The sequence below is a fragment of the Ambystoma mexicanum genome, chromosome 4p (assembly GCF_040938575.1).
Source record: "Ambystoma mexicanum isolate Mex_15411 chromosome 4p, UKY_AmexF1_1, whole genome shotgun sequence".
In the NCBI taxonomy this organism is placed as follows: Eukaryota; Metazoa; Chordata; class Amphibia; order Caudata; family Ambystomatidae; genus Ambystoma; species Ambystoma mexicanum.
The window spans coordinates 1244956422-1244971012 of record NC_090927.1 but is presented as its reverse complement, the minus strand read 5'-3'; the positions used below and the strand labels follow the sequence as shown (position 1 = coordinate 1244971012).

Genomic DNA, 14591 nt, shown 5'->3' with positions numbered 1-14591 from the left:
CCTCAAGAAAGAATTGAGACTGCATTGCTACTCCTGGCCCATAAAAGGCAGCCAACAACCACATTAACAGTAAATAAAAATAACATCAAGGTGTCAATCCATTGTACATACATACATTTAGACATATACACAAATAAACAATTACAATCTTTCAAAGTGATAGCATCCCTAAAAATCCCACTCGGGCCCTCCCCAGACAAGACTAAGCAGTAACAATAACCATTAGCTTTAAGCACTGATATCATGAAGCGAGGTGGCAGCCTTTTGAGGTCTTTGTTGTGTTTGTGGAGGCTTCCTTGGTGTATAGGACAGCACCGGGGCTCTCAGGAGCACAAGCCCCCATAGCCCGAGCGCAGTCTAACATTATACGAGATGGTAGCTAATCAAAGCCACATTTGATCTTCCTTTGCACGGAGACCTGCCAATAGGCAAAGTCGCCATAGAAAGTGCAGCACTTCTCAACCGTCGGCCGGGCCAGCATGAGGGTTGTTCTGTATTGTAGTTAGCCAACTTTTGTTCATCCCTTCTGCATTGTGTCTCCCTGTGTCGTGACCTTGACTTGAATTCAGACTTGCCGTCTGAACTTTGTTTTGGCACTTGGGCATCAATGGTGGTATTTGAATTGGCTTGCGATTTGGATTTTATTACGGACATCCTTATTTTCTGTTGCTAGGTTTAGCTCTCAGAACTATGGTATTTCCTTGTACTATGAACTGTTAGTTGCTTCTCCTGACAAGTCACTGGATTAGATTGGGTTTCTGCAGACTACACTTGGTGACAATGTTCTCAAAGAGCTACAAAACAACCAGAATACATTTTCAGTTTATCTTATAAAAATAGTCTTAGAAAAACAGGCACTTGGGTTCCGCAGGCTAGGAGTTATCCCTGTACTCTTTCCCACATCCTTTTAAGGAGCTCCCACCTACTGAGCCCAGTCTCCATACTCAAACAGGTCTGGTGACAGTTACAAAATCTCTACAGCCAGGACACCCCTATATCTATAGCTATTACAGGGAGGCCCATAGGCCACAGTCTTATCAATCTAATTCCATAAGGGACTTTCTAAGTGACCTAACAGGGAAGTCTGTTTGCCCTGGTGACCTTCCTCCAGATGGCTGTATCACAACATCGCCTCCACTCTCACCAGTCTCCTCTCTCCAGACTCTGTCTCCTAGACTTCTTTCTCTCTATCGCTTCTCATATCTCCATCCTCCAGCTCTCTCTCCTTTCTACACTCCATCTCCTGGATTCATCTCCCTCTCTACCTCCTTTGGTCTCTACTTTCCAGATCCTTCCGGATCTCTCACCACAGTACTCCTGCCTCTATTCTTCTCCTTTCCTGCTTTCTTCTCCCTGGCCCACTCTTTCTCGCCCTCTCAATTTCCCTCTCTCCTACTCTAAAAACACCCTCCTCCTCTCCCTCCAAAAATACCTTCAATAACTCTTTCACTCACTTACACACAAACTGTCAAATTGGTACTACCCTCTCAGTCCCAACTCCTTACCTTCACTTACTCCAAACGCGACAAAAATCTCCTCCCAATCCCACTCGACCTTCTGCACACTCCTTTCAGGTCTCTGTCTTCTACCAACCTCACCCAAACACCTCTCATTGCAGACAGACTGTGCCGCTTTTTATATCCTCCCCCCTCCAATCTGGAAGCTTATCTCTGTTCCCATTGGCTACATGAGTCAGCTGATTCTCTAGCCCAAACTGTTTCTAAGCTGCTCCCAAACCCTTCCCCCTATGGGCTAGGACTTCCCCAAGAAGTCTCCATAAGGGCTGTTAGCCCTACCCCATTTCAATCGCAATTTCCCTCCAGCCAGCTATGCGGTCACTGCAGTTATTTGCTCTCAGTTTCACCCCTATACCAAATAGGTTAATGTCGACCAAGACTTTATGGAGGGTTCCTTATTCTCCACTTGGACTGTATCATTCTCTATTGGCTCCAGCTTCGCTACTCTGTAGCATGACTATGAATTCTGCAGTGAGTGTGTGGCCTCCATAGTCTATTCCAATTTAGGTAACCAGTCTGTTTCTACTATTCCAGGTTTAGTTTAGTCTTTTTTGGATGCAACTGCCTCCCAGGATCGATTATACATCCCTGTTGTCTGGGGAGACTGGCACATGCTGGTACCCATAGTCTCTTGGAAGCAACCTGAATGGGAACAGAAATAGATCTGGCCAGGACAGAGGCTGATAAGCATGGGGTCAAGGAAAGAGGTACCAATATACATGCATGGCTCCATGTAGACCGAGGAGCCTGGCACAAGGGTTCCCTCCACTCCCCCACACCATGCCTCTGTTACAACTTGGACAATTGATAGTCTGGATCTTGAAATTGGGACTTGTCAAGATTGGTATCTATCTTCAAGTGATCCCTTGTTTTCCATCCTTGTGCCATTCGGGGCAGTGTTACCCCCTTTTTCTCTGACTGATGGCACTCCTATTGCTTTACTGTCTGGAAACCTTCTGATGAACTTGATATCCTTCTGAAAGTACCTGGCTATTTGAAGTCCAGTTTTCCTACGTTCACAGCATTCTACTCAACACTCAGGTTTGATAGAAGAAATTGGGTGGAGTTAGATTCCTGCTGTTGGTGATATCTAATGCTTTCTTACTGTCCCTCATAACCAAAAGAGAGAGCAGTGTGGCATTCCTCCCTCCTTGTCATTCATATTCAATCCGCAACAAGTATACTACACCTTCAGGGGGGTACAGTTAGGTGGAAAGTCTTGCTGCCATCTTGGTGCCCTCTTCTGCCAGAGATGAGAATTTAGCATTTAAAATTCAGAGATATTGGACCAGTCAGTATAGTTTCTGGATAAATATGACTGCATGCTTGAAACTAGGCACATTCTTCCCAAGTTGAACTTTTATAACTGCTGGAATAGTCATGTAATACACCAGATATTTCTGTTTTGCCATGTTTTCGGAGGCTGAAAAGTGATTCTCTGATCGACCACAGCTTTTCTAGAGTACTGGTTACTGAATATCTTTGTCTTATGGTCACTGCAATAAAGATTGTTTTCTCCAATGCTATCTTTAAGATGTTGCATGGCAGTGTGCCTCATTAATTTAATAATGAATGGGTGTGGCTTATGGTTTAATTTTGTTCCCACTGCCTGTGTGCAAGTTCTATTTGTATTGTGTTGGCAGTTGGTTCTAACAAATTCAGTGGCTCCATCTGAAAGCAATCCACTGCATTGTTTCTTTAACAGTTTTCTTGAAAGCCAAAAATACTGATTGACCAGCACAGATAATGTACTCCAATTTTCTAAAAGTTGAGAACTTAGTTCTTGGTTTCCCCTTAACTCCGCTCCAGTTTGTCTGGGAAGAAATCCTACTGTTTCATACTGTCACCCTGCCTACTACTGATTTTAGGGCAGAGTCTATGGAATCCACTCTTCATGTTAAACTGTTCAGCTATACAGCTAGTCTTTCTAGCATGTGTATGACTTGGTCTTATCTTTTCTCTAGTGTTTCAACAGGGTTAAGAGATTTAGACAGAGTTGAGGTCTGATGTTTGTCTGGCATGGTGCAGAAGTGGGCTCAGTCCACGGATTAGGCTGGTGTTCCATTTCTAAGCAGTCATATGCAATAAAATGTAGATGGAATCTGAAGAGGAAATTGTGTTGCATACATAGCAAGCCAGACGACAAGGTGGTGATGTAGAAAGGCTAGAGAAGAGCAGAGGGTTGTACATTGCAAAGTTGAGAATTTGGTGAGGGGCAAAGGAAAATAGGGTTAGGACCATGAGGAGGCTATAACCGTAGACTAGGTGAAAAGGTACTAGGGTGGAGATGATAGTTGCTCTGGAGTAGGAAAGAAGGGGAAGACTTTCCCAGATTTAAAACAGGTTTAGCTGGCTAAATGAACACAAAGTCTAACCCAAAATATACATTGATGGTGAAAGAGGCAACCAAAAAAATAGAGGCATGCCATTCACTCTGGAAGTTGGCAGTAGACTAAATCCATCACTTATTGTGGTACTGCTCTAAAGATATTTGCGGAGTCAGGCCACATTCAAGTTTGAAACAGAGCACTAACTTTAATATTTACTTACATTGCATTCCAAAAGTGCCTCCATTGGACTTCCTCTGTGGGACTGCAAATATTTCTGATGGAAAAGTTTCCCGTCAAATACCTTCCAAGGCATCAAATCATCCATAGTAAATGGAAAGCCACATGCACTGTTGGCTCCCATCATTGTAATAATGCCACGAACAAAGAGAAAGCTAAGATGTACTGCTCTGGAGTCAATGTGAGAAATCTGTAAAAGGAAGGAAAAAACATGTATGTTGTGAACAAGGTATCTAGTGGTTTTTTGACACACATAATAGCTACTTGTCTGCCATACATTTTAGGCGCTGTATATTAACATATTTGCTTAATAACTGTCACAGGGCTGCCTGGGACCAAGAAGGACAACAAGACCATTAACTGAGTGCAACGTCTTTATTGGAGGATTGGTTACAAGAAGAGGCAAGGTTTTAGTAAAAATTGGATTTCTTAAACAAAATGGTCAGGATGCTATTCTCTTAAATATAGCTTGGTCTCTCCTCCCCTGTGATATATGGTCAATTCCCCCACAGCCCCTGCTTCCTCCTTTTCTATACCTCCTTTCACCTCTTGGTGTTATCTCGTCCTTCTCTCTTACTGTCACCACCTAGTCTGTAGCAAAAACAAAGAGGTGATGGCTGGAAGGTTTAGAATTAATCTTAACCACTGGCAACGCTCTGGGCAACCCTCCAGACCACCGTTCTTCGCCTGCCAAGCCATTACAGAAGGGAAAGACCATATGCAAATCAGGCTTGGCCCCACCCCAAAAGGGGCAGTCCAGCCCGAACTGCTAGGCCACATCCCCCCTGCACGAGACCACAAGCATCCCCAAACATGTTTCGCCCTTGTTGGGGCTCATCAGTGAGGAGTAGCTTGGGTCTCTAGGCCCAGCAGGCACGGGACCCACGTCTGGGCATACCCGTCCCACTCGGGGTGACATAGCAAAAACAAAGAGGTGATGGCTGGAAGGTTTAGAATTAATCTTAACCACTGGCAACGCTCTGGGCAACCCTCCAGACCACCGTTCTTCGCCTGCCAAGCCATTACAGAAGGGAAAGACCATATGCAAATCAGGCTTGGCCCCACCCCAAAAGGGGCAGTCCAGCCCGAACTGCTAGGCCACATCCCCCCTGCACGAGACCACAAGCATCCCCAAACATGTTTCGCCCTTGTTGGGGCTCATCAGTGAGGAGTAGCTTGGGTCTCTAGGCCCAGCAGGCACGGGACCCACGTCTGGGCATACCCGTCCCACTCGGGGTGACATAGCAAAAACAAAGAGGTGATGGCTGGAAGGTTTAGAATTAATCTTAACCACTGGCAACGCTCTGGGCAACCCTCCAGACCACCGTTCTTCGCCTGCCAAGCCATTACAGAAGGGAAAGACCATATGCAAATCAGGCTTGGCCCCACCCCAAAAGGGGCAGTCCAGCCCGAACTGCTAGGCCACATCCCCCCTGCACGAGACCACAAGCATCCCCAAACATGTTTCGCCCTTGTTGGGGCTCATCAGTGAGGAGTAGCTTGGGTCTCTAGGCCCAGCAGGCACGGGACCCACGTCTGGGCATACCCGTCCCACTCGGGGTGACATAGCAAAAACAAAGAGGTGATGGCTGGAAGGTTTAGAATTAATCTTAACCACTGGCAACGCTCTGGGCAACCCTCCAGACGTGGTCCCGTGCCTGCTGGGCCTAGAGACCCAAGCTACTCCTCACTGATGAGCCCCAACAAGGGTGAAACATGTTTGGGGATGCTTGTGGTCTCGTGCAGAAGGGATGCGACCTAGCAGTTCAGGCTGGACTTCCCCTTTTGGGGTGGGGCCAAGCCTGATTTGCATATGGTCTTTCCCCTTCTGTAATGGCTTGGCAGGCGAAGAACGATGGTCTGGAGGGTTGCCCCGAGCAATGCCAGTGGTTAAGATTCAGTCTAAACCTTCCAGCTATCACCTCTTTGTTTTTGCTTTGTCACCCCGAGTGGGACGGGTATGCCCAGACGTGGGTCCCGTGCCTGCTGGGCCTAGAGACCCAAGCTACTCCTCACTGATGAGCCCCAACAAGGGTGAAACATGTTTGGGGATGCTTGTGGTCTCGTGCAGAAGGGATGCGACCTAGCAGTTCAGGCTGGACTTCCCCTTTTGGGGTGGGGCCAAGCCTGATTTGCATATGGTCTTTCCCCTTCTGTAATGGCTTGGCAGGCGAAGAACGATGGTCTGGAGGGTTGCCCCGAGCAATGCCAGTGGTTAAGATTCAGTCTAAACCTTCCAGCTATCACCTCTTTGTTTTTGCTTTGTCACCCCGAGTGGGACGGGTATGCCCAGACGTGGGTCCCGTGCCTGCTGGGCCTAGAGACCCAAGCTACTCCTCACTGATGAGCCCCAACAAGGGTGAAACATGTTTGGGGATGCTTGTGGTCTCGTGCAGAAGGGATGCGACCTAGCAGTTCAGGCTGGACTTCCCCTTTTGGGGTGGGGCCAAGCCTGATTTGCATATGGTCTTTCCCCTTCTGTAATGGCTTGGCAGGCGAAGAACGATGGTCTGGAGGGTTGCCCCGAGCAATGCCAGTGGTTAAGATTCAGTCTAAACCTTCCAGCTATCACCTCTTTGTTTTTGCTTTGTCACCCCGAGTGGGACGGGTATGCCCAGACGTGGGTCCCGTGCCTGCTGGGCCTAGAGACCCAAGCTACTCCTCACTGATGAGCCCCAACAAGGGTGAAACATGTTTGGGGATGCTTGTGGTCTCGTGCAGAAGGGATGCGACCTAGCAGTTCAGGCTGGACTTCCCCTTTTGGGGTGGGGCCAAGCCTGATTTGCATATGGTCTTTCCCCTTCTGTAATGGCTTGGCAGGCGAAGAACGATGGTCTGGAGGGTTGCCCCGAGCAATGCCAGTGGTTAAGATTCAGTCTAAACCTTCCAGCTATCACCTCTTTGTTTTTGCTTTACCACCTAGTCTGTGCCAGCTTCACCACCTGCTGTTACCACCTCGAAACCAGCCTTGTACTTTTGGCACCATCTCTTCAATGCTACTACCTTCTCTCTTTGATGCTACGATTTAAACCTCCTCTGAACCACTTTCACAACCTCCACCAACTGCTGTTTTCTACACCACCTACTCCATATCGCACGTTTCCCTATGTTACCACCTCCTCTGTGTCACTTCCGGCCCCTGAAGAGGTTACCTCCACGTCTCCCTTGGGTCTTACCAACTTTTCTTGGTATCAGGTAATATTATCCCCATAAATAATGTCGTCATACATATAGTCGCTGGAAAACGGCATATGCGACCTTATTTATAGGGACAATATGTGGGGTAAATGGGAGCAGGAATTGTGGGGGTGTTTCCCACTCCCTTTAAAAAAAATTGAGGTGACCCCCGCAGGCTCCATTTGGTAATATCACTGCAAAAAAAGGTGCCGTTCTTGCATGGTGACATTTTTGCGGGGATATTATCACATGGACCCCTTTTCATACACCACGCAGTCTCATCACCGTCACCGACTTACACCTTCTTCCGCTGTGGTAGACACATCCTCCTTCATCCTTGGTCTTACTGCTTCTTCTATCCTTCCACCTTTTTCTCGTGTTACCACCTATTCTTTAATCTCTTAGGTCTCAACGTCTCCTCCTGTCACCTCCCCAACCTTTTCGGTCTCTTCAGTCTCCAGCCTCCACCAAACTCAAGCCTACAGCTCTTTCAGCACATATTTGATGACTGGCCTTTCTGTGTTTTATAGTGCTCTCCCTGTATTAGGCTATTAGTGAGTGACCCTACCTGTGTTTGGTAACTGGGGTGGGAGGGGGGGAATGGGTGCAGCTCCAGAGTGCACTTGGCCTCAGTGTGGGCCTAAGGGGCCATAGCAGGCCTTCATTAGGCTTTTCCACCAGCATCAATCTCAGTCCTCCCTCGCTGCCACTCTATGTGGATGTCTGTGCAGGGATCAGATCTCCCATTCCCACAGGGCTTGACATACCAGCTAAAATATCTGTGTATGTTAAACCTTACTAACTGTGTAGGATTCTTTGGTTTGTGGAGGATTTGTAATATTGTTTTCCTCATTGAGGGACTGCTCTGATGAGGAACAATGAATTGGTAATTTTATCTCATACTTTAAACCTGCGATCAAGGAAGAGCAAACATGCAAGTTTGGCTCCAATGTGGGGACTCTGTGCTCAGAGTGTCCTGGGAACCTGCAACATTTGATCAAGCATGGGCCTATGAAGCTCATGGGGCGGGTGAAAACTAACAGTATCAGAGCAAATGTTATATTCGGTGGATGCCTGAGACTGATTCTTTTCTCCCATGGCTTTGTGTCTGATTAGATAGAGCTTCAGGCTCTCTCGGTTGGGGAGAAAGCTTGCTGTCATTACCCTGCATGTCCTTGAAAAGTGGTCGGGAAGTTCAAAACTCTGGACCCTCTTTAGGACTATTCTGCACTGGAACACTTTAGTTGTTCCCTGCCTTGTGACAGGGACCCATGAAGGAAGAGCATGGGATTCTACCCAGACCACTCTTATGCTCAACATCAACAGGCCTGAGGTGGCACTGCCACTTGAATCACACCCTTTGTGGCCCCTAGAACGAGACAGGGGACTTCATCTTAAAGGACATTTTGTTTCATTAGAACCTGGGTAGTGCAGCATAGCTAATCAGAGGGCCTGGAATGCTGGGTTTAAGAACTAGTAAGGCAAACATTCGGATCCCTTGGAACAGCTTGGTGAGTCTCCAGAGGCGTAGCCATGATCGTCTTAAAAGTGGGCCTGGGAGCTAATGTAGTTGGGCCCTATGCAGTGACATTAACATCTGTTATTGCCCACACAGCTCTGATCACTAGGCATTTACAGTTTTTGGGTGGGCCATGCCTGCTCAGGTTCTACCCTGTCTACGCCTCTGCGAGTCTCACCCTCTGCAGGTACTCCACGACCCCTAAGCCTGTCCTTGTTGCCTTTGATGTCAGAATTGAATGAAGCATGGGCATCAATAAATTATGTGAGTCAAGAAAGTATCCTTCACCAGTGCCACGTTGATGTCACCACGTCATGACTGCATCACTAAACATTCATCACATTTACCTCAAAGTAAAGGTCAGGTTGTCAAGTGTCATGAGATTATAGTGATGAAGTTATGGTGTGGACAAGTAGTGGATTGTAAAGTAAATTCATACATTCATTGAATGGCTTAAACTGGGCCAAAAAGGAAATTGAATATTTGGTCAATAAAGTGTAGAAACCCTCTAACATCTACTATGAACTGCAAGCTAGGTTGGAGTGCACTGCAACATAGGTGAACTTGTTTGTCCTTGCCCTCAAATAGCTAAATTTTCGTATTATCTCAACTGGAATGATATAAGAGCAAACACTAGGAGATGGTCCAATTAGAATATGGCTATGAATGAAAAATAAAAGAGATGAAATGGAAAATACTACATTACTCATAGACCCTGAAACCTCTGATGGACATTAAAGAAAATAACCTGTGAAAGGAATTGCCAACCACAAACCTCCAAAGAAATATTAAAATGAAGATCTTGATAATCCTCTATTCCAGAGATGTTCACAGATTGAAAGTAAAACATTGTTCCGTAACAGATCTGAATCACCATGGATGAATCCCAGCCCTGTGAAGGTCAAAGAGATCATGTCCTGAAACATAACCTTCACACTTAGAAATGTCTATATATTTACCAGGGAAAGAAAGCAATCTAAAAGATGCTTCAAAACATGAACTGAAGCATGAGTTGCTACAGAGTTTTCCAACCATTACAAGTAAGAGGAAGGATACTTAATCGATCTTAACTTTACTAAGCCATTTCAACCAATAATAGTAAATACAATAAAAACAAAACAGAGCCACATATAATAAAACACATATGTCTAAAATATACAGAAAAGCTAGAGATGCAGAACAGGACATAGGCCTTTTATTTATTGGATGCCAAACTGTAGATCTCCTCCTCTCACTGAGAACTGAGATGGAGCACAGAAAATGTAGGAAAGCTCTACAAACTGCCATCTTCCCACAATATAGCAGTCACCCTGCTGTTTCCCTCTTGTGATCCAGTAGCTCCTCAGCACCAGGAGGACACCTTGTTAATACATACAACTCATGCCATAAAAACATTGGCACCCATAGTATAACATCCCATTAGGATCCAATACCACTATTCACTAATATCTGTTCCCTACATCATAAAACCCAGGCATTGGCCTCAAATGCCCCATCTCAACCGGGACATATAGGGGGGGGGTAGAGAAAAAGGAAGCAGCAGGTGTTTCAACTTCGCTGTAAGACTGACAAAAGCTCCAAAGAGCTTCCTTCCTTTCCCAATGTCGCTGAACTCCCCACACAGTTAATTGTCCAGACCTAAGCCTAGCAAGCTAATTTTCCAATTTAAGGTCCAGGTGATAAGCATCTATACACAGACCTATTTTTACTATGAAGCGAGACCCACACGGCTCCACTGCAGAGCTCTCAAGCAATTTCCAATACTTCATAGCCTAATATTGCTTCTTTAACTCAGGAATGGTGACTGATGCTCTGAAGGGTGGCCAAGTGTACCAAATGCTCGCTAAGACTCAACTCCAGCAAGGAACCCCTTAGAAAGTAAGCCAAGGGAACAACCTTGCCTGATCCTGCTTCATGCGAACCTGTAGGGTGTGACCATACGAAGATGTTTTGGGATGAATCCACAATAGCTCCCAGTGAGGGGGGTGTGGCGGCCTCCCAGCCAGTGAGGAGGCTAAGGGTCCTTACCACACCAGGAAAGACCCTCCTCAGAGCACGAGGCAGCCATCTTCCCTTGCTGGATTGATGGTAAGTGCAACCTCCTCCAGAATCCACTTACCTTTACCCCACCCCACCCACCTTGGCCACATCTCGTCTCCCCCTCCCTACCCCACTTACCTTCGCTGCCATGTCCTTCCCTGCACCTGGAACACTAGTGGTCACGGCGCAGCACCGATCTGGCATTGGCCACCATGAAAAGGGAGAAGGGACTACATGTAGTTCCCTTCTGCCCGATACATGCAAGCCATTTTTTAAAATGTTTTTCTCGAGTTGAGAAACGGCTTACACGCTGTTTCTCAACTTGAGAAAAATAAACTATTAGTGCCCTAGTACAACAAATTGTGGGGGGAAGTGATTGCTAAGAAAAGGAAGTTTGGAATTCAGAAGACTGCTCTGTGCTCTACCTCAACAACTTCCACAGAGAGCTGAAACCCCCAAGTCGTACATGCTAGGCAAATTCTGGTGGCCTTGTGCAGATGGGATGTAAACTAGAAATGTGCCTGGACTTCATCTGATGGATTGGTACCAAAGCTGTTTTTCAGATCGCCTTTCCCCGTGTCTAATGTCACTAGAGAGGACTGTCGCAATGTTGGTCTAACTCTGCGAGAATCTAACGGGAAAAAAACTTGCACTTGTCACACTATGCATTAACTAGGCCATTCCACGGAGCGAGCCACAATATCTCTCATTAGTTGGAACACAAGAGGATTCCATCACCTGATAAACGGTCGAAATTCAAATTTAGAGAATGCTGACATAGCAATGTTTCAAGAGACATGGCTCACCACAGTTCCAACTTGGGACATATATGATGTCTATTTGAATCCGGCTCAAAAATCAAATTATGGGAGACCTACCTCTGGGCTCTTAATAGCCGTAAAACAAAATACATCATTTAAATCAGAGAATTGGATATCTCCTAATCCCTTTCTACAAATGATAAAATTACAAGTAGGCACCGTAGTATATGCTTTGATAAACATATACTGGAATCCTGTCGGTATCTCAGATAACATCTTTATGAGAGATGGATTTAGTTTCCCTTGATAACACCATATCCTTTGTCATTTTAGCAGGGCATCTGAATTTGCACTGTTTGGGGAAATCTGTGCACACCACTAGACTTAGAGCATGGAACCACTTTGTCAAATCACGAAGTTTGCAAATGTTAAATGGCACATTCACAGACGATGTACCCCCTCAACCAACATGGCACAGAGGTCAGACAAAAGCAATCATCGATTATATTTATGTCAGTCAGGAGATGATTGCTGATGTCACCAAATTTTGCATTCAGTCTATGGCCTTGAGTGATCATAATTGTTTAGTAATGAACTGGCAGGTAAAAGAACCCCTGATTAATTCTAGAGATAAATGTCCGGCCAGTGTGATTACAGTCAATAGTGGAGGTAACAGATTACGATGCAGTGAAACTTCCTTGAAAAGATTCAATCGTTTTTATGCCCTTGAGTTAACCAAACTAAGTATAGTTCAGCATGACGAAATTGTATATCATGATCTAATGCAATTATTTCAATCAAAAAGGAAAAAACAACGGGTTAATAAGGTTCAGACTCTACATGTATGCAACAAGAAAGTAGAAATAGCAAAAACCATGTTTCACTCTAAGAAACGACAAGCATTGAAACTGCTGCTTAATATTAGAGGATTAGCGTTAACCAATATTAAAACAAGGTACAAAATATGGTTACGACCTTGTAGAGCTTCCTTATATCAAAATGATGGTGTAACAATGTTAAGTGCCTTAGCAGGGAAGATCACAGCACAGATATGGGCCATCATCAACCAATCCACCGCAGGACATCAAATTATGTATCAATCTAATAATGTTTCAGAACTTGCTTGGATTAAATACTAAACAAATCTCTATTTATCTCCAGCCCACAAACATTATATTAATCCATTGCAAACTGCTGATAAGTTTTCCTTGACTTTTGATATAGAAGAGATCTAGTATTATATAAGCAGAGCAAGCCAATCAAGAGCCCTTGGGCCAGATGGCTTATCCAATTACACTCTAAAATAATATCCCAAATTATGGTCAGAAATACTATATAACATGTTCTCTAACATCATTCGAACACAGAAAGTTCCCAAGGCTTGGAAACATTCAATTATTCTTCCGATCTATAAAAAGGGCGATAGATCCAATCTGGCAAATTATAGGCCTATTGCACTCTTGGATGCCCTGGGAAAAATATTTAATCGAATTGTTCTGAGGGATCTAAACAAGTGGGCAATGGACCTAGAGAAAACAGATCCATTCCAAGCAGGGTTTGTCTCTGGACTGGGAACCTCTCCAAATATCATGACACTGAATATGCTAAGATCTCAATTTGCCACCCGGAATCAACCACTGTATTTTGCATTTGTTGATTTACAGGTGGCATTTGACTCTGTTGATCGTGAGCTACTCTACAAAAAAATGGCTCAATATGGTTGTCCACTATCTTTAATTTCCATAATCAAACAACAACATACCAATACAACATTGCAGGTACGACTTACAATAGAAAGGTTATCTGCATTTATTTCCACAGAGTGAGGGCTCAAGCAGGGCTGTATTTTGGCTTCTTTTTTATTTAATCTTTTCATTCTTGATTTACGTGAACTGACAAACATCGTAAATGATGCGCCAAAAATCTTGTTATCCCAAACTCCTAGTGGTCTACAAATTCTATTGAACACACTATCTAAATATTCAATAGAAAATAATCCTGTCATTAATTTGGAAAAGACCCAAACTGTAACCTGTCATCGAAACAAGACTATTTTTCAAAGGAGTTATAGATGCCACTTGCAAAATGTGGCACTATTGCACGTCTCTGAATGTAAATATCTAGGTTCAATGGTGTATAACGTTTTGTCTGACACAACTTACATTACAACATTGAATGTTAAACTGCAAACTCTAAAATCACAGGCAAACATTCTGGTATTTAAATATGGACATTTTTCATGTAAACATATCATGTTTTATCAAGCCAAAGTGGTACCGATCATGTTGCATGGAGCTGAAACCAAGCTACCAATGAAGTGTAACATCTGGGATTTGTGTGAAGCTCGGTTTTGGAAATCTGTTTGAATTTACCAAAGTACACTCCATTATCTTTAATTCGATTTGAACTGGGCCTAGTATCGTTATCGGCACACAATTATTATGGAAAATGTTTAATTTATTCCGTAAGTGTCTCTTGAGAAAAATAATATCTTGAACGCAGATGCATACCGTCTTGTCAACTCGGAACAAAGGTTCCCATTTAAATGGCGAAGTTATGTCTTGGATGCGCTCTTGAATGTGTGTATATCAATAGAGACTTTGTTAACAAATCCAGACCGTGCAAAATTGAAATTATTTCAGCACGATTGGATCTGTAACAGAGTCAGATGTTGCACCTATAAAGACTTTAATGGGCAATTATTTGGGTCAAAGAAACTCCAGGTGATGTCAGATTATTTGCGAAAGTTCCCATCGCCGTACATTAGACAACGGTACATACGATTCAGACTCAACTTACTGACAACTGCGGAAATACTGGTGAGAAGGGGGCTCCTTCCGAAAAAATCAAATCATTGTCGTTTTTGTCTTGACAAAAAATTTCAAGAAACATTACAACATCTGGTTGTTATTTGCCCTGCACTAACATTGATGAGAAAAAACTACTTTCACAAATTATTATGCTTGTATACTCCTATGACTGAAGATGAAATTTGGTTTGCAATTTTTAC

The 14591-nt window shown here is 44.3% G+C and overlaps 1 protein-coding gene across 2 annotated transcripts in view; it reads right to left on the bottom strand.

The window, feature by feature from the left end:
* The window catches only part of FAM120B (family with sequence similarity 120 member B), a 1542581-nt gene that overhangs the window by 289158 nt on the left and 1238832 nt on the right, over window positions 1-14591 (bottom strand). For both annotated transcript variants that reach the window (XM_069606906.1, XM_069606905.1), the window contains exon 7: window positions 4068-4274. In XM_069606906.1, coding sequence (XP_069463007.1) covers window positions 4068-4274 — 207 coding nt within the window. The remainder of the gene's footprint in view (window positions 1-4067; window positions 4275-14591) is intronic.